Source organism: Mus pahari, chromosome 14 (genome assembly GCF_900095145.1).
Source record: "Mus pahari chromosome 14, PAHARI_EIJ_v1.1, whole genome shotgun sequence".
NCBI classification, from domain to species: Eukaryota; Metazoa; Chordata; class Mammalia; order Rodentia; family Muridae; genus Mus; species Mus pahari.
Genome location: NC_034603.1, coordinates 40528273 through 40548170, shown reverse-complemented (window position 1 = coordinate 40548170; position 19898 = coordinate 40528273). Strand labels below are relative to the sequence as shown.

The 19898-nt window shown below is 41.2% G+C and overlaps 1 protein-coding gene across 1 annotated transcript in view; it reads right to left on the bottom strand.

Moving 5' to 3' along the window:
* Ankfy1 (ankyrin repeat and FYVE domain containing 1) overlaps window positions 1-19898 on the bottom strand; it is a 79040-nt gene that overhangs the window by 20688 nt on the left and 38454 nt on the right. Inside the window, exons 5-11 of the mRNA XM_021211547.1 lie at window positions 18745-18868; window positions 17024-17173; window positions 15226-15391; window positions 8890-9094; window positions 7138-7206; window positions 6580-6779; window positions 936-1033 (exon numbers count right to left, since the gene is read on the bottom strand). Of these exons, the coding sequence (XP_021067206.1) occupies window positions 936-1033; window positions 6580-6779; window positions 7138-7206; window positions 8890-9094; window positions 15226-15391; window positions 17024-17173; window positions 18745-18868 (1012 nt within the window). The remainder of the gene's footprint in view (window positions 1-935; window positions 1034-6579; window positions 6780-7137; window positions 7207-8889; window positions 9095-15225; window positions 15392-17023; window positions 17174-18744; window positions 18869-19898) is intronic.

The window sequence follows — 19898 nt, the reverse complement described above, 5'->3', positions numbered from 1 at the left end:
TGGGGTCACAGGTAGTTGAGCCTATCCCACATGGGTGCTGGAAGTCAGCATCAAGTCCTCTGCAAGAGAACCTTAATCAGTGAGCCGTAGCCTCCTCAGCCCTATTTCTTTTCACCTCACCCATTTCCTATAACATCAAGACTAAATTCTTTTATAGCGGTTGAAACTGAAGCTCAGAAAGTCAAAATACATTGTCTAAGACTATACACAGGAAGTGGGAACTTAGGATTGTCTGACCCCAAGACCTACTGCCGATCTTATCAATGCCTTCCCTTACTGCAGGAAATAGAATCTTGGACATTCCCAGAGATGCCAAAAAGCATGGGAATACCAAGCCCTATGTCTATATTTTCCTAACGCAGTACTTATGGTGACATTTAGCTTATCATTTAGGCACAGAAAGGGAACTAGCAATAATAAAACAATTAGGTCAAGAGCAGCCTGGATTATAACTGTCTCAAACCCAAAAGAATCAAGAAGCTATTATAACACTTATTTATATTCTTGTTTATTAATTTCTATTTCTATTATTATTATTATTATTATTTAGGTTTTTCGAGACAGGGTTTCTCTGTGTAGTCCTGGCTGTCCTGGAACTCTGTACACTAGGCTGGCCTCGAACTCAGAAATCCACCTGCCTCTGCCTCCCAAGTTCTGGGATTAAAGGCATGTGCCACCACTGCCTGGCTCTATTTCTCTTATATTACAGAGTCTAGAGGATCTAGTTCAGGACATGGCTATACAACAAAAAATACAGACAATAGTTGCTGACTGAATCAATCAACCAGTTTTGAGAATATATGAGTCTCTTTATACTGGTTATATATTTACAAAAGTGAAAAAGAAAAAAAAAAAAAAGATTCCATTTTTCCGGCATACCCGATAGCCATTTCTTCCACAAACCAGTCATTCCCCGGGTGCCTGTTCCAACTTACCCATTTGTTCCTGTGGTTGGCGTGGGCCCCACTAGTTGCCAGGAAGAGAGCAGCAGCCTCATTTCCAGCCCCAGCTGCCCTTTGTAGTAAACAATTTCCTGAGAAGGGGGAGAGAGAGAGAGAGAGAGAGAGAGAGAGAGAGAGAGAGAGAGAGAGACCTAGTTCACCCATTTGCATGAAAATGAGCTCAAGTTCCACCTGGTACAACACCCTGTCCTCCTCACTAATGGCCGGCCCACACAGACAGTAGGTACTGTTTCATCATCCTTCCTGGCAGTAAGTTCTATCTCCTGGTAGGGCTTAGGTGGGGCAAAGTTTTCCTCCCATCTCCCACAGCAGTACTGCTGACATTTTCTATATCATTTCCTTTGCCATACAGAAGAAACCAAAGGAACTCTGAAGTTGTGACAATCAAAAACATCTAGGGTCTCAGTAGTTAAGAGCACTGGCTGCAGCTCTTCCAGCACTGAGTCCTTCAAGAGGACCCAGGTTCAATTCACAGCACCCACGTGGCAACCCACAACTGCTTACAGCTCACTTCCAGGGGACCTAATGTTCCTTTCTAGCCTGTATGGGCATCAGACATGCACATGGTGTACTGACATACATGTAGGCAAAACATCCATAACATATAAAATAAAATTTAAGTTAAAAAACAAAACAAAACAAAGTCTAGAGATGCTTCTGACTGCTCTAGGGAAGATGGGGTGCAGGTAGCAACTCCCAGGCATCATGAACTGCAGCTATACTAGAAAAAGCCCATCAGAAACTTCAGTCCTATCCTCACAGCCATAGTATAAGCTTGCTGTTAGCTCAGGAATATTTTCCTTCATACTCTATTTTCTGAATAAGACATTTAGGAAAATAAAATCTTCTCTAAATGGTTTTTGGCTCCAGACCCACTGATACAACTATTTCCAAAAACAACATGAAATCTTATGTGGGCCCTGGAAAGATGTCTCAGTGATTAAGAGCATGCACTGCTCTTACAGTGGTAAGAGTTTAGTCTGATGGCTCACCAATGCCTGTAACTCCAGCTGCACAGATTCCAACGCCCTCTTCTAGTCTCAGCAAGCACCTAGATACATGCACACATACTCATATACAGACACACAGGGATACTCATAATTAAAACAAAAACCTTTGAAAAAACAATCTCATTTCAAGCTGTAGTGCTTGAAAAATCTAAATAAAATAAATATTAAGACTGAAAAAAAAGAAAAGGAAAAAAAAAATGGGACAAAGCAGTGCCACCGAGAGGGCTGAGTAAGGAGAAGGCTTTCTGTGTAACAACCTACACTTCATTTTCAGACCCGTGCTTTACTTTATGTTTCTTTTTCTTTTTCTTTTTTTTTTCCTTTTTTGGTTTTCCGAGACAGGGTTTCTCTGTATAGCCCTGGCTGTCCTGGAACTCACTCTGTAGACCAGGCTGGCCTCGAACTCAGAAAACCGCCTGCCTCTGCCTCCCAAGTGCTGGGATTAAAGGTATGTGCCACCACGCCCGGCTATGTTTCTTTTTCTGAGACAGGGCTTCATTATTGTATGCCTGGATCCTAGAATTTGCTATGTAGAGCAGATTGACCTTGAACTCACAGAGCTCCACGTGCCTTTACCTCCTGAGTGCTGGCACCAAAGGTGTGCTCCCCCAGGCTCAGGCTTCCCCAGCACAATGTAAACAGCAGTGGATGCATCTACAGTTCCAGCATTTCTATAGTGAGACAGAAGGAGGAGCCACAAGGGAAACTCTAGGGCTGGCTAACCTATGCAGAAGAGATCCTGCCTTGAGAACCAAATACCAAAAGTTATCATCTGACTTTCACATGCTCAATCTTATGCATGTACACATGTATGTACCCTCAATTTTAAAAAGAAAAGAAAATGGACTACTTGTTTTTATATCATTTTTTTATCCCTTCACAGAAAGTGACTTATTCTATAGTTTATACTCATTCTAATCTCAACTTCTGCTGGGCATGATACATGCTGAGAATCTCTGCTGGGAGGAGGGGCTGGAGAAATGGCTTAGCAGTTCAGAGTACAGCTAGGGCAACCTTGTCTCAAAAAAAAAAAAAAGAGGGGAAGAAAAATCTTACAGTATATAACTAGAGCTGAAGGCAGTAAATTCTGTTCAAAGAGCTAAGAGTTTTAGTCTACATACCTGGAAATGCCATCGTAACTACATATTAATCTAGAAATGGTGGTATATGACAGCTCAGTACTGATTATTATTTCTGGCCTCCTTGGACACTAGGCACATATGAAGCACACACATACGCGTGCCAAATACTCGTACTAATAAAATAAAATAATCTAAAAATGATGGTAATAAGTAAGATCATCTTCAGCTATACATCAATTTGAGAGCATATGACTCAAAAACAAAATAAAATCTAGATTAAAACTCAATTTTATAACAGAAAATATCATCTCAATAGTAAGAAAAATTTAATAAGACTCTCAGAGTCTAATAGATGGGGTTGGAAGGGTCCCAGGTACAGCTCTCCGATGGCACATATACTGGCTGGTTTTGTGTCAACTTGACACAGCTGGAGTTATCACAGAGAAAAGAGCCTCCCTTGAGAAAATGCCTCCAAGAGATCCAGCNGTAATGCATTTTCTCAATTAGTGATCAAGGGTGGGAGGGCCCATTGTGGGTGGAGCTATCCCTGGGCCTTTAGTTTTGGGTTCTGTAAGAAAGGAAGCTGAGCTAGCCAGTGTGAAATAAGCCAATAAGCAGCACCCTCCAGGGCCTCTGTATCCGTTCCTGCCTCCAAGTTCCTGCCTTCCAAGTTCCTGCCTTCTGATTTTGTAATCCACTATGGGAATTCCCCACCCCTCCACCTCAGAAAAACATGTTGCTATATTGTCCTAGCTGACTAGAACTGTGTAAATCAGACTGGCCTTGAACTTGTAGTGATCCTAGCATGTGGTAGGATGATAAGGATGGACAAATCATATGGAACCAAGCAGTGACTTCATTTGACCTTACCTCACCTCCCTCCCTCCCTCTCCTCCTCCCTCCCACTATTAACTGTGTATTAAATCTAAAGTCAAGGACACAAGCATGTGCTGTGTTATACCCCCAGCCTCTTTAAAGTTATGATAACTTTAGCAAAAGTATTACTTACTAATTATCTTTTTTGGACAGAGGGGAGGTGGGAATCAATTTTCTTTGTTAATGGCTCCCACCATGTGTGACATCTAGTCATTTCTGTGTGTGTTATGGGTATATGTAGGGTAAGACAGTACATGAGCCCTGTCTGGAGGTCAGAAGACAAGTTGTAGGAGTCCATTCTCTCTCCCATCATGTAGGTTCTGGTGATCAAACTTAGATCATCAGGCTTGGAGACAAGTACATTTACCCACTGAGTCATCTCAGCGACTGCCAACTAATGCTTTCTTTGAGTATTCAATACTTATATATGGAAACCTTGTCCTTAGACTACCTCCATGCTGATCTGGGAAAGGTAGTAGCATGTGTTAGCCAGGGCTACATGTAGAGATCCTGTCTTAAAACAAAACAAAACAAAACAAAAAAACAACAACAACAAAAACCAAAACACAAAACCAAAACAAAAAAACCCCACAAAACACACACAAAGAAACAAACAAACTAAAAAAGAAAACACCACCAAGTTTTCTTTAGCAAGATCAAGGAGAAATATGGAAACAGCAGTGTGGTCTATGGATTCCTGGAGGTTCCTGGGAGTCTTGCAGGGCATCCATGAGATCAGAACCATTTTCACAGAATCCTTACTTTTCTCTACACCATGCTGATATATTGGCACTTATGTTGCAAAATCAGTGGCAGGTAGAGGTCAAATGCCTTACAGATGACAGCAGTGCAAATGTGCTGGGACACTCCTGAGAGTATACTGTGTGCCTTCATTTCCATTTTCACTTCCAAGAAAATCTATGCTTCTCATACTAAAAAAAAAGTGAACTGGATTAATAACCAGTTTCACTTATCATGGCACTTGATAACTTTGTAAAAACTCCTAATTTTAGTAACTCTCAACAATGTATGTTTGTAAGAGCCGGGGTGCTATATGAGAAATACCGACAAAGCTGCTGCTACACTGTAAAGCACATGTCTAGAGGAAACACTTTTGTTAAGGTACAAAGTGTCAGGGAACAGGGTTTCCACTCAGAATGACGCCAACTACACTACTGTTATTTAAAATTGAATGTTTGGTAGACATTCTCTTGAAAAATGAAAGAAGGGAGCCTGTCTCTTTAAGAAAAACAATTAAAAAATAATATTTTCTAACTTAATGATTAAAAGTAAGCTTTAATATGAAATTGTAAATCTTGGAAAACTCTGCAACCCCAAGTTTGGTATTTTTGGTACAGTGAAAGACTTCTGATGAGATGAACAGTGGTACAGAAGTCAACTCTGAAACATGACACACAGTACATCTATAACACAGTGAATCAACACTCTCCAATGATGAAGGCAGAATGTTTTAGAACTATGCATACAGGAACAATCCATTCAAAGCACCAACTGGTTGTGACTTTAGTATAATATGCAAAATGTGCCTCCTCTTCCTTTTCATGTCCCTAAGGCTGTGAATTCTTCATACACCTCACTTTTCAGAACACATCTGAAAAGACTGAACACAGATTCAGAGAAGAAAATGCCTGCTCTTCTAATTAACCTGTGTTTAACGTTATTTTCATACTAAGCATATTCTCTATACTATAAGCTGATTAGTACAGCTCTTTACAGTTTCTCAGTTTTGGAGCTGGAGAGATGTTCAGCAGTCAGGCATACTGGGTTCTCCCAGAGTCAGCACCCACACAGAAGCTCACAACCACCTAAAACCCAATTTCAGACCAAATGACTTCCTCTGACCTCCAAGGGCACCAGGCAAGCATGTGGCAAAGAAACATGCAGGTGAAGACTCACACATGGAAAATAACTTAAAAATCAAATTAAAAACAAATGTTTCTTGGTTTTATAAAATGGGTATGGCAGATTGTGTCTGTAATCTCAGTACGTGGGAAGCTGAGGCTGGAGAACCTCTAGTTCAGGTCCAGCCGGAGCTACATGTACCTAAAAAGACTGCCTCAAAACCAAAAATAAAAGGAAAAATATCTGATTTGTTTTCCAACTCTAGTACATACTAAAGGTATAACTGTCCAAACAAAAACTGTCTGAAATGTGAGTTCTCTGAGGGTAAAAGAACCTGGAGGTCTACAGAGTCTAAGAACCACTGCTTTAACATACCAGGTATGTTTTAGCTTACAAGACTTAAACTAATGTCTGGTTAAATTATTTGGAACACAGGATTTAAAAAAAAAAAAATCATAACCAGGCTTTTTACCAAGCTTAAAATTAAATAGAAAACAAAACAAAACAAAAAACAAAAAACAAAACAAAACAAAAAAACCAGTTGTCATAATAGTAAGCCTTTCCATTTCTGCATTGTTATTAAAACATTTACAAGCTGTACTGTTGTAATCCCAACACTGAAGCTGAGGCAGGAGAATCAAAAGCTCAAGGCTAGTCTGGGCTATCAGCTAGTGAGTCCGAGGCCAGCGCTGACTTCCCAACTCCTGCCACTAACAGGAAACCAGACGGTCTACTGTTTCCCAGAGTCCTCAGACTCCAGCCTCACTCCCGAGGCCTGTGTTCTACCTGTCATCGCATCAGGAGCATCAGTGTTGCTGCCGCGTTGAATGAGTCTGGCTGCAAAGCTATTCTCATCAAATGATGTCCCATTTACCACAGGAAGGTCTTCAAAGGGGTTTACAGACTGGTCTGAAGACACAGTGATGTACTGGACGGCAAGCCAGAGTGCAGTGCTGCCTTCATGATCCTTCAGCTCTAAATCTAATCTGAAATAAAGAAGCAATGTGAATGACACATACAATTTCCGGCCTCCCTTTGTTGCCAACAGCTCCACTCTCTCCCTATATGTTCTAAAGGACAAATTTTTATTTTATTTAAGGTCTGTAACTATAAAAGGCATTTTTAAGAGAATATTTCAGGCTAGGCATGACAGACAGTAATCCCATCATTTGGGGGACTAGAGCAGAAGGATTCTGAATTTCAGGCCTGCCTGAACTACTTAATAAGACCTTGTATCAAACAAACAAATGAACAATAGTTTCTAAAAATTTAGTAAGGAAAGATTTTTCACTCACAATCCCACCCTCACAACCGCTTTTCCTTCCTCCAGGCCGCCCTACGTACTGTTTACACTGCAGCAGCTGATTGAACACATACTCGTTCCTGGCCATGATGGACAAGTGTAAAGGAGTCCTGAGGGTAAACAGAAGAAAGTGCAATAAAAGAGGAGTCAGTTCAGGTGAGACAGACATTCATAGCAGGCAGGGCTTAGAATCCTTGGTAGAATCACATCAACAACCAATTCCATCACTCTGCTTTCCAAAACCATGACCAAGAATCAAAATATGAAAACGACTTTGATTCTATGGCCCACACTCTGTACCCCAATTCTAACCCCCTCCTGGAGCAATGTGGTAAATAGTAGCTTCTGCCACATTTTTATCTCATCTGTCCTCTGCCAATTTGAAAAGAAACTTTGCTCTCACTGTAATGTTCTATCAGCACTGGAGTACACAGCAGCATCAACAGATAACTGGATCAATTCTTCATCTCCTGTTTAGTACTCAAGTGCCTGGAGGGAAGGCTGACACTGGGGCACAAGACCCGAGCCTGGCCTCCTCTACTGCAGCCAGACAGACTGCCCAGGCTTACTACAGTTAAATGGGGGAACAAACAAACAAACAAACAACCCAAAAATCAACATGGGGACAATTTGGGAAAATGATTATGACACAAAGATCCTGGACCATCTTATTTCCGCAAATTATACACTGCACAGATCCTCTTCCGACAGCCTACCTCACAGAAATCTTACTTACTGGGTGGGTTTTCAAAGCGACAAACTGCTCTGATGGTGAGTGATGTCTGTGGCCTGCCTGAAGTTGGTGAAGCAAGGAGCTGAACTGCATTTCAGAGCCTCCCACACTTCTGCCTCAAAGATAGGCAATTCCCACAATTCTAAACCACAAGCAGTCCTAAACCAACTCCTTCTGGGAAGATGCAAAAGCAACAGAAACTGGGCTACAGATGGCTCAGTGGTTAAGAGCAGTACCTGCTCTTCCAGGGGACATGGATTAATTCTTAGCACCCAATGGCTTACAGCCACCTGTAACTCCAGTTCCAGGGAACCCTAATACTCTTCAAGTCTCCACAGGCACTACATGCTTGTGATATATTGATATACATGTAAGCAAAACACCCATACACAAAAAATAATAAATAAATAAAAACTTGTAAAAATGTAAAACACAAAACAAAACTCAGAAACATTACCAAATGCAAAAAGGGCTGTCCAGTGAAAATCTGGAGATAAGTTGTTAAAAGTAAAGGTATTTATAAGGCAGAATTGAGAATTAAAATAGGATTTTTTTTCTAACCATTTGACCTCAGAGATAAAACAGGTTGCCTTGAGGTAGTAGTTTCTCTTTAAACTATCCAAGTGATCCTAAAAATGCTTAAAAAAAATAGTTCATCTAAGCATGGACTAGACGACCACTGTGGTTGCTTTCAACATAATGATATAAATTGCTTAGAAACTCAGACTTTAGCTAGGCTGTAAATGTTTTCTCCAAGTGCTTCTAGTCTTAGTCACGACGCTACTTTGCATAACAAATAAATGTTTGCAACTGAGCCGGGTGTGGGGGTGCACGCTTTTAATCCCAGCACTCAGGAGGCAGAGGCAGGCAGATTTCTGAGTTCGAGGCCAGCCTGGTCTACAAAGTGAGTTCCAGGACAGCCAGGGCTACACAGAGAAACCCTGTCTCAAAAAAACAAAAGTTTGCAACTGCAATAAACATCAAACTTAATAATGTCAAATACTGTGTATGTTTATTATGTGCCACCACAAAAAATCTCTTTTGGAGTTAGTGCACTCACCTGCCCTTGCTATCCTGCATGTTGGGGTTGGCACCAGCCTGCAGGAGGGCCTCCGCAATCTGCGCCATCTCAGACATCACATCTGCTGAGTATTTCTTTGGACTGTACAATGCTACAAGGTGTAATGGGGTCTCCTGGGCTCCTGCTGTGGCAGCATTGACAAGGGCCCCGTTCTTAATGAGGAATGTAGAAGCAAAAAGATCTCCTTAAAAAGAAACAACAGAACACACAATGACACAACAGCAACCAGTTTCTGTGGCTAGTGCATCCTTAGAAGGCAACAAGGGATAACTGCAGACATAAGAGAAGAACAGCTGGGGCTTCTGAAGCAGTATCTCGGATGGTGGAAACCCATGACAGCCCACAGAGTTATACTTTATTCAAAAGGCTCTTTTTGCCACCTTTGAATTACCCATGATGATTTGCCCTGGTCCTTCCTTTAAGATGCCTTTACTACCTAACAGTAATAGATTTGGGTGGCAGAGATGGCTGAGTGGTTGCTCTTCCAGAGGACCCCAGTTTGAATCTCAACACTAACATGGTGGCTCATAACTGCCAGGGATCTGACGTCGTCTTATGGATTCTATGGACACACAGAAACACACACACACACACACACACACACACAGTAGGTAGGTAAGTAGGTAGGTAGGTAGGTAGGTAGGTAATAGGTAGGTAGGTGGGTAGAAGCAGTTATGCTTCTCAATGGCCTCCAGGTGGCACCAATTAGCTTCTACCTGGGATTCATCCACCAGTCTTTAAAACTTGGCCTCAAGGCCAGGCAGTTGACACACACACACACACACACACACACACACACCTTTAATCCCAGCACTTGGGAGGCAGAGGCAGGTAGGTCTCTGAGTTCGAGGCCACCTGGTCTGCACAGAGAAACCCTGGCTCAAAAAGACAAAACAAATAAACAAAACCCAAATTCAACCAAACAACAACAACAAACTGGCCTCACTAAAATACTGGGGAAGAAAATGGATCAACTTCAGTGCTACTGGGTTTCACTTTAACAGACAGGATCTAATTCCAATCTATTCTGATTTCAGATACTAACCTCTCTTCTCAGAATCCTAGTTCTACTTTTAAAGACAGAAATGACACAGGCACAAGAAAACCCGCAGATGGTTAGATTCAGAAGACAAGCATAATAGAAACCATCTTCTATTCTTTTTTTTTTTTTTCAAAAGACAATGATGGTCTTTCTCTGTAGCCCAGGCTGGCTTCTAACTGGCAGCACTTTTCTGTCTAGCCTCTCAAGTGGTAGATTACAGGCAAGAACCACCATTCGCAGCTAACTTTTTATTACTTAAACCTTCTTAAAGAATTACCCGACTTTAAATCAAATTTACTTCACAGGTTAGACCCAAACATCAATTCAAAATTTATAATCATGCATTTACCTGTACTTTATACAAAAAAAAAAAAGGCTCTTTAGGAATTATCAGAAGTTGAATTAAGGAAAGTTCAGTTCAGAGGGTTAACAAACAGCAGACAGCAGGACAAAGCAGGGAGATGGAAGCGAGGCCCTAGATAAGGTTCTCAGCAACAAGGAAACAAAGCATTCCACACACTTCAACCTAAACATGGCCAGGACATGGCTCACAGTCACAGCTGACTGACTACCTGTCAACTACTGTTAGGGAGTCAGGAATGCTCAGCACTGCTAAAGCCCCAAGTTCAAATCTCAGCAGCAAAGAACCAGAGTCTCCCTACTGCAAACATCCAGCCACTTGCTTTCCTCAATTCACTAACAATGCCAGGAAAATGAGGCGTTAGTGCCATAATTTTTCCACATAAAAACATTCCTAACCAATGCTAAACAGCTTTTAAATACACATGCAATGCTTCTTTTAGTTTTATGACAGTTTTAATTAGGGCAAACCATATTTAATAGTCCTTGTTTTAAAATTTACTACAAATAATTGGTCAGGAGAAGCCCATTTAGGAAATCTATTGGTCTTTGTGGGTTGCTACAATTTTTTTTAGTACTGAAAAACTAGAATTGTTATGAAAGGACTCATCATCTTGCTTAGGTCAGATTAATCAAAGGAGATGGTAACACTGCCTTATGTGGGTCTTCTACGGCCTCACAGACCCTAACAGCACCGAATTCTTGTGACAGACGAGTGCACTTGCTCAGTGGAATGCCCACTACTGTGTATCTTGTTTCATTTTTTTTTTTAAGATTTATTTATTTACACTGTAGTTGTCTTCAGACACACCAGAAGAGGGCGTCAGATCTCGTTATGGATGGTTGTGAGCCACCATGTGGTTGCTGGGATTTGAACTCAGGATCGTTGGAAGAGCAGTCAGCTGAGCCATCTCACCAGCCCACTACTGTGCATCTTGAAGTAGACCTCATTCATATTTTAATGAACCTCCACCACTCATTAAGGAATTAGAAGCAAGGTCAATAGGCAAGCTTAAAGGTAGCACTCAATCATTTGGGTAAAGTTAACCAAGTAACATCAAGCCAAAGAAGGCACTGTCAAGTAATTCCTCAGAAGGATATGTTAGCACACACCTAAAACTCAGAACCCAGGAGGCAGAGGCAGGAGGAGCACTGCAGGTCTGGGGCCAGAGTCTAGGATAGTCAGTGTTTCCGTGGGACCTCAATGAAAAGACAATTCCCTATGGGGTCTGATTCTGACACTCTAGTGCTCAGGCAAGGTAAAGGCCACTGTGTTTACTCTATCAGCAACAGATAGTCATTATATGAGGGACATCCCAATCCTGTCTCACTGTGCTAACACTCTGGTAAAGAAGAACGATCCCTTTCCATTTACACACAAGAAAAGATGACACTATGGACAAGTGACTGTCATCAAAGCAACATAGAAGCCAGGATTCAAGCCAGTCTGTGCTCTGTCCACTACAGCATGCTGCAGTCTTTTTATTTATTTATTTTTTAGGTTTTTTTTGAGACAGGGCTTCTCTGTATAACCCTGGCTGCCTTGGAACTCACTCTGTAGACCAGGCTGGACTCGAACTCAGAAATCTGCCTGCCTCTGCCTCCTGAGTGCTGGGATTAAAGGCGTGCGCCACCATGTCCAGCTATGCTGCACTCTTTTTAAAGTCTGCTATATTCACACTGTGATCCACATACTTCCAGACAATTCACAAATTCAGAATGAAAGATTAAATCGCCCTAGAACACTCATCAACACTATCTTGGCAATTCCTGTGGCCGAGCAATCACCCAAATATTTAGGAACTCATGAGAGATGTCCTTTCATAAAACATAAGAATTCAGCTCCCAGAGAAGAAAGGAACTTAATTGTTTTTTTTAGTAACAAGTGAATCTGTTTCCAAAATAAACACTTGAGACACTAAACAGAGTGAGAAAGAACAATTCACTATGGAATAGAAACTTTCCCCAATGAACACAAACCCCAAGCTAAGTGCTGTGTGTGCTTGGAAAAACGCATCTGCTCTCCAGAGTGACTTGTTCTAAGGGTTCCCTACCCAGTGATGAGTAAAACTTTCCTCTCTATTAGCCAGCAAGCTCAACCCTCTACATAGTTCAAACGGACATTTATACTAAAACTTTTGCCCACAAAGGAGAGAAAGCCGCAGCTGCACCTTGCCACCATTCAAACAGTACATCCTGCGCGGGGACAGAACTGTGCCTGATAGCACAGCAGGGGCATCTGCTGATGGAAATCCATCTTTTAAGTTTCATGAATAATGCAACCACAAACACACAAATATCTCTGTGGTTCCTATCATAGAAATTCCCACCTGTATACCATCAAGAATGGCACCAAGTATTGTTTTTGGGAAATCTCCACATTGCTGTTTCATAGTGGCTATACAAGTTTACATTCTCACAAATAACAATAAACACAGAATTTGGGAGGCAAAGGCAGGCCTCTGTGAGTTCATAGCCAACTGGTCTACACAGTGAGACTCTGTCTCAAAAATGAAAACAAAAAAGAAAACAGAATTCCTTTCTCCATGTCCTCACTAGCACCTGTAAGGATTTTAAAAAAGATTTATTTATCTCTTTTGATATTTACTTTCCAGAGTCAGTTCTGTCCTTCTACCATGGGTCCTGAGAATCACACTTGGATCATCAGGCTTGACAGCAAGTGCTTTGATCCACTGAATTGTCTCTTGGCCCTGTCATTTATTTCCCTAAAGACAATCATTCTGAACTGGAATGAGATGGACTCTCAAAGCAGTTTTAATGTGTAACTTTCCTGGTAGGTGAGGCTGTAGAACACTTTTAACATTTTATTTACCATCTGTATATCCTTTCTTGAGACCTGACAATTTATTGATTGGATGTGTTTTTCAAGTGTTGAATTTCTGCAGTTCTTTACATCTACTGAATACCAGCCGTCTGCTATGCCCCCTGAAAGGCACCTCCCACTCTCTTCCCTCTGGTGACTGTTCTCTTTGTTGCCCAGAAGCCTCTTCATTTTGATCTTGGGGGCTAGTTCCTTGCTACTAGAGCCTATTCAGAATCTAACCCTGAATCTTGAGGAATTTTAGCTATGCTTCTTTCCTCTAGCACAGTGGTGCTCAACCTTTCTAATGTCATAGCCCTTTAATATAGTTCCTCATGTCGTGGCTATCCCTAACCATAAAATTATTTCATTACTACTTCGTAACTGTAATTTTGCTATTCTTATGAATTGTACTGCCATATGGCTGTTGGCAAGTCCAACAAACACTCTGAGCCACTGAGCTCTCTCCAACCCCTCCAATACATGTTTTTGACAGAGTTCTCAAAATTGGAATGCTATACCTATATGGGCTTATTTCTGCATCCTTTATTTTATTTCATTTTATTTATTTATTTATTTTGGTTTTTTGAGACATGGTTTCTCTGTGTAGCCTTGGCTGCAGGCTGGTCTTAAGCTCAGAGATCTACCTGCCTCTGCCTCCCTGAGTGCTGGGATTAAAGGTGTGCTACACGACCACTGACCATCACCTGGCTGACCTTGATTTTTTTTTACTTTGTCAGTTACATGTCTGCTCTTGGCTCAGCAGTACTTTTAATTAAAAAAAGAAAAAAAAAAGAAAAAGAAAAGAAAAGAAAGAAAGAAAGGAAGGAAGGAAATAAATAAATAAATAAATAAATAAATAAATAAATAAATAAATAAATAAATTTGATGTGTTGTGAGAATTCTGGAATTTTTGGAATTTTAGAAGGCAGTGTTGTTTTAATCCCAGGTGTGGGGCTGTAGGGGCCGCTTCAGACTATCAGCAGCAGCTGACTATGATTTGTCTCATGCTCTAGATGGTTTTGCCAGCTGCAAATAGCTTCTGTGATTGTGTGACATTTGGAATTCTGGGAAGTTTTCAGAGGGTGTATTAATGCTATGTCCCCAAGAGGCAGGGTTGGTGGCTGGTGGTCATTCAGCGGAGTTGTTTGTGGTTTGTTAGTAATTGTGCTCAAAGAAGAAACAAGAAGAAAGAAATTAGATTCAGATGGATTCCACCACTCCCTCTCTCCTTTCCTCCCTTGTCTCCTGCTCCCCCCCCCCAACATCCTTCTTTCCCTCCTATCTGGAGATAGGGGATAAAAGTTGGGGAGCATAAAGGGTGGGAAAAAGAAGAATCCACAAAGTAGCAAAAACTGGCTACACTGATATGTAAGTGTCTGTGTTGGTGACTGTTATGTGTGTGCCTACAGAAGGGTATCAGAACCTCTGGGGCTCATGTTAAGAGCAGTTGTGAATCGACTTACTGGGAACCAAGTCCTCTGCAAGAACTGCCAGCAAGTGCTCTCAAACCACTAAGCCCAACAGTTTTGTTGTTGTTGTTTTCCTGGTTTTGGTTTATTTTTTTTGTTGTTAAGACAGGATCTCTTTATGTAGTCCTGGCTGTCCAAGCACTCATTATACAGACCCCACTGGCTTTGAACTCACAAAAATCGATACCATACTGGCTCCAAAGGTACTTCTTTTTTTTTTTTTTTTTTTTTTTTCCCCAAGACAGGGTTTCTCTGTGTAGCTCTGGCTGTCCTGGAACTCACTTTGTAGACCAGGCTAGCCTCGAACTCAGAAATCCGCCTGCCTCTGCCTCCTGAGTGCTGGGATTAAAAGCGTGCGCCACCACACCGGGCTCCAAACGTACTTCTTAAAGGTCACCTGCCTACCCTCTCTTCCTTAGGTTGTGGTGGCACTATGGGCAGCCAAACTGACGAGACCAATAGGTTTCAGTCCCTCTGCCCCAACAATCACAAGTTCTAAGCATACAAACTGCACGCACAGACTCAAGAACTTTTGGGAATTCCTGGAACTGAGCTTCAAAACTATAAATATAAAAGGTGTATTGCATACAGAGAAAAATGTAAAATTTCTTTCTCCTTACCTCTTTGGATCCCTTTATGTAATAAGCTCAAGCCATTCTTGTCTACCATATCCACATCAGCTTTATGACCAACCAAAGTGGTGGCAATACTCTCTAGTCGCCGAGAAAGAGCCAGATCTAATGCAAGATCTCCATTATGATCTGTTTCGTTAAGTTTTCCAGGTAGCTGCACAGAGAAATTTGGAAATCAGCACTAGAGACAGTAGAAAATACAAACTATGCTGATTGCTCCCAACTGACCAACTCCCTTTTTTGAAACAGGTCTCAATTGTAGCCAGGCTGGTCTCAAACTCACAGAAATGACCTGTCTCCCAAAAAGGTGTATGCCACCATACCACTTACATGAGTGCAATTCACTTTCATTTACAGACTGCTATTGGACCTCCTGAGAGCACTTGCTTTCAGCATCAAACAAACAACTGTGATTGGTAAGCAGATGGCAACAACAGGGAAGGTAATTAAAGACCACAGTAAAATGCAGACAGCACTGGAGTGGGCAGGGAGGAGAGGGCAGAAATAGCATACAAAACTTTATGACAAAGAGTTAAAGCTGGGCAACGGTGGCACACACCTTTAATCCCAACACTCAGGAGGCAAAGCCAGTTTGAGGCCAGCCTGGTTCATACAGTCAGTTCCAGGAAGGCCTGGAGAAACCTTGTCTTGAAAAACCAAAAATAAAAAAGCAAAGATTTTCATGAAAGGAGGTTTAACAGAGTACTCTTTAGCAGTTTAATGCCTCCTCACACACTAACCTCCATGATAAACCATACATCCACCTACATTCCTTTGAAGGCACTGTGGTATGCAGAATAATGCTCCCAGCCCTCCCCCACCCCACTCCACAGATATTCATGCCTTAATTATCAGATAATATAAGGAATCAGCTTATGTGGCAAAAAGTACCTTTGCAGATGTGATTATGGCAAAGTGCACTGAGCTAGGAAGAATCCTGGACCAGCCCAAAGGGACCTTATAACAAAATTCATTCTTAAGTGAATCAGAGTGTCAAAGAGTAGGTCATTAAGAGGTGAAATTAGGACTTGACCTGTCACTGATGGCTTTAAAGATGGAAGCAATGCTCCTTTGAAGCTAAGGATTGTGAGGACACCTACAGCTTAGAATAATACTCAGCTCACAAGAAAATAAAGGCCCTAGACCACTAGAGAATTCTGCCAACATCTTATGTGAGCAGGAAATGGATTCTTCTCCACAGCTCCATAAAAGACGACAGCTTACTAATAACTTGCTTTTAGCCTGTGACTTCTGGCTTAGACCTCAAATAGGCAAAACTCTCAAATAATAAACTGATGTGTTTTTGTTGTTCTAAACCATATTATTTTATGTGCATGAGTGTTTCGCCTACATGTAGTGTGTAGACCACATGTGTGGCTGATGCCTGCAGAGGTCAGAAGAGGGTGTTGGATTCCCTGGAAATGGAGTTACAGTTGGTTGTGAGTTGCCATTTGGGTGTTGGGAACCAAACCTGTGTCCTCTGCAAAAGCAGAGACCAGCCCAGAATGTGTCCTGGTTTATGGAAACTTGTTTTGGAAAGAAATAAAAATAAAGTTGGTGACCTGAAGTCAGGCACTGCTGTGACAGCCATGGAGGTGGGGGTGTGGCTTTGGATTAGACTAATGGCAAATTCTGACGATTAGAACAGAAAACACCCACAAGTTTCCTGTACATATTAGAAGTACCTTTATAGAATGTCTACTGATGGTGCAGAGAGAAGCAGGAAATGTGGATAACATTAAAGTTTGGGGGGAGAGAGGAAAAAATGGAGATGCTTCTACAATACCTGGGAATCCATTTCAATCAGATAGAGGAAGACCACATCTTCTCTCTCCACTTTGATAGCTTTATGTAATGGGTACTCTGTCTTGGATTTGATCATTTTGTATAACAACTGAGCACTCAGGCTACTGAAGTCCTCCTTTCGCAAGTCATCCTAAGGATTAAAAAAAATGAAAAGTGTTAATAACAACTATCACTTAGTAATTAATAAGCACTTAACATTTTCCAAGAAATCTCATCTTTGCTTCCTTTGTAGATGAAGAAGACAAAACCTGCAGAGGCCAGAGAGCTCACACAAGTCTGAATGAGAAAATAGCTAGTCCGGATCTGTATTTAAAAGGCACTTGCCACCACACTCTACCCATCAGAGCACTGTTGGGCCCCAGAGAGTGACAGCTAAATGTCAACTCTGACCTTCAACTAGAACCAAGCCATGTAGGAGTCCCACCCCGAGTTTAGAGTTCTTCCCCTACTAAGCCTACAACAATGGCAATTTCAAAACAAATCAGAACTGTCACAACAATTCACCGAGTCACATCAGTTCTCCACAACAGTTGCCTTATCAGGGAAGGAAGGCTGCTCTATGTCAGCTCTTTAAAGCTAGTTTTCAGCAGGAATAGCAACACATGCCTTTAATTTCAACAATCAAGAGGCTGAGGCAGGATGTTTGCCATAAGTTTAGGGTCAGTCTGAGATACACAGTGAGTTTCAGGTCAGTTTGGGCTACAGAATGAGACCTTATCTCAATGCAACAAACAACAACTCCACTTTTCTAGTAGTATCAGAATTAAATTGAGGGCCTCCTGCATGCTAGGCAAACACTACCACTGAGCTGCATTTCCCACCCTTTAAATTTTTCTGAGAAGGGGTCCAGTTTAGTTTTTCACACTGGTCTTGAACTTGCTTTGCAGTTTAGGCAGACCAAGGATTCAACATCCTCCTGCCTTAGACCCTGAAGTAGTTGGGGTTTCAGGTCTGTGACACTAAGCACACATAGGCCAGTTCTGTTAAAAATCTTTCCTTAGAATTTTAAGGTTTCTCCCATAAAAATTGTATACAAAAACAATCACAGAAGCTAGTTCATAAAACACTGATTGTTTTATTTATCTATTTATTTAATGTAAAAAAAAGAAAAAAGAAAAACAAAACAAACTCAGTTTGTATGCCCTGTGCTTAGGAGAAGACAAGATAATCCTGGGGCTTCACTGGTGTGTCAACCTCATCTAACCAGTGAAATCTAGGCCAGTGAGAGATCCTGCCTCAAAATACGGTGGACAGTACCTGAGTAACCCCACCAGAGGTTGTTCTCTGGCCTCTAGAGTCACATATGTGCACCTGTATACACATACAAAAGTATAAAGCAAACCATAACGAAGAAATGTAAAACCTGTTATTTATGATGGAAACCCAAGAAGTGAAGCAGTGAAGAAAGCTCTTTCATAGGCAGCTGAATGCTGGGTCACAGCTTCTCTAGGACAATGCTGAAGGCAGGTGTGCTTGACATCTGTTCCTGATCCTTAGCCATCTCTGCCTGTTCCACTCTAGACCCTCACAAAACTTTCAGAATTGAAAAAGCCTCACAGATCATCTAACCCAACTGCTTATTTTTCAAGAATACAAACAGCAAAGACTAGGTATCAGAGAGGTGACTGTGGAAGCAGGTTTACACTGGGATCTCCAGCTGCAGTGTGAAGGCTTGTCCATACCACACAATCTCTTACTTACCCAGTGACTTGCAATAATTTCTGCACAATAGTTCATCAGAGTGCTGGCATTTAATTCCTCTGCTGTTTGATAGAAGCGAATACAGTTCCTAACATTCACCAGAGACATAACACCCTTCTCACATCTGTAAAAGATTATTTATTAATGATGAACAGAATTAGCAAGGCAAATACATAATAAATAAACCAAAACCAGTGATTGCTACACTAGCTCCATCTAGTAAAACTAAGGAGAAGGCTAAGCACTGTATTTAATAAGGAAGTATGGCTAGGCTGCTGCTGTATTTTATTTATGTGTGTATTTTTGCTTATTGAAATCAATTTTTATTTTATTAAACCTGGTTATATGCATTTCATTTTTAAGATGGGGTGTCTCACTATGTAGCCCAGGCTAGCTGTGGAGTCAAGTTCCTCTTGCCTAAACCTGGCTTTGAAGTCTTGTATTAGACAGTACATTACATCACACTGTTCTGAGCAGATTGAAAATAACCTGTAAAAAACCCTATGAAGCTTAAAATTTCAAGAGTTTCAAAAGTAATCACAAGAAACCCATTGATTACATGCACAGGCCATCCTAAAACCAAACACAAAACAGATTGGCTTCAGTTCTTTGGTACTGAATTGTATGGAATATGCCTGCAGATTCCAGACAACTCTATTATTGTTCACAAAGTTTTAAATATGAGGGTCTATACTTAATAAATACCTCCTTAAAAGTACTCCCAAAAGATAAATTTGTATTTTGTATAAATTATAATTCAGAGGGCTGAAGAGATAGCTCCGAGGTTGAGAGCACTGGCTGTTCTTCCAGAGGACCTAGATTTGGTTCACAACACACACATGTAAACTCACAACCATCTTACTTCAGTTCTAGGGGATCCAGTGCTCTCCAGTGCTCTCTTCAGACCTTCATGGGTACTGCATGTACATGGTACACAGATATACATATAGCCAAAACACTTACACAATAATGATGATGATGATTAAAATAAGTGAGTAAATTATAATTCAGGGACTAGAAAATAGGACAGTGGCACAATGTTTGCCTAGGATGGATTTGCATTTGGAAAGCTCTGGGTTCAATCCCTAGTAATACTGGGGGATGGGGAGGTGAAAGAGTAGGGGGGTACATATGTAGACTTAATAGACAGTTAA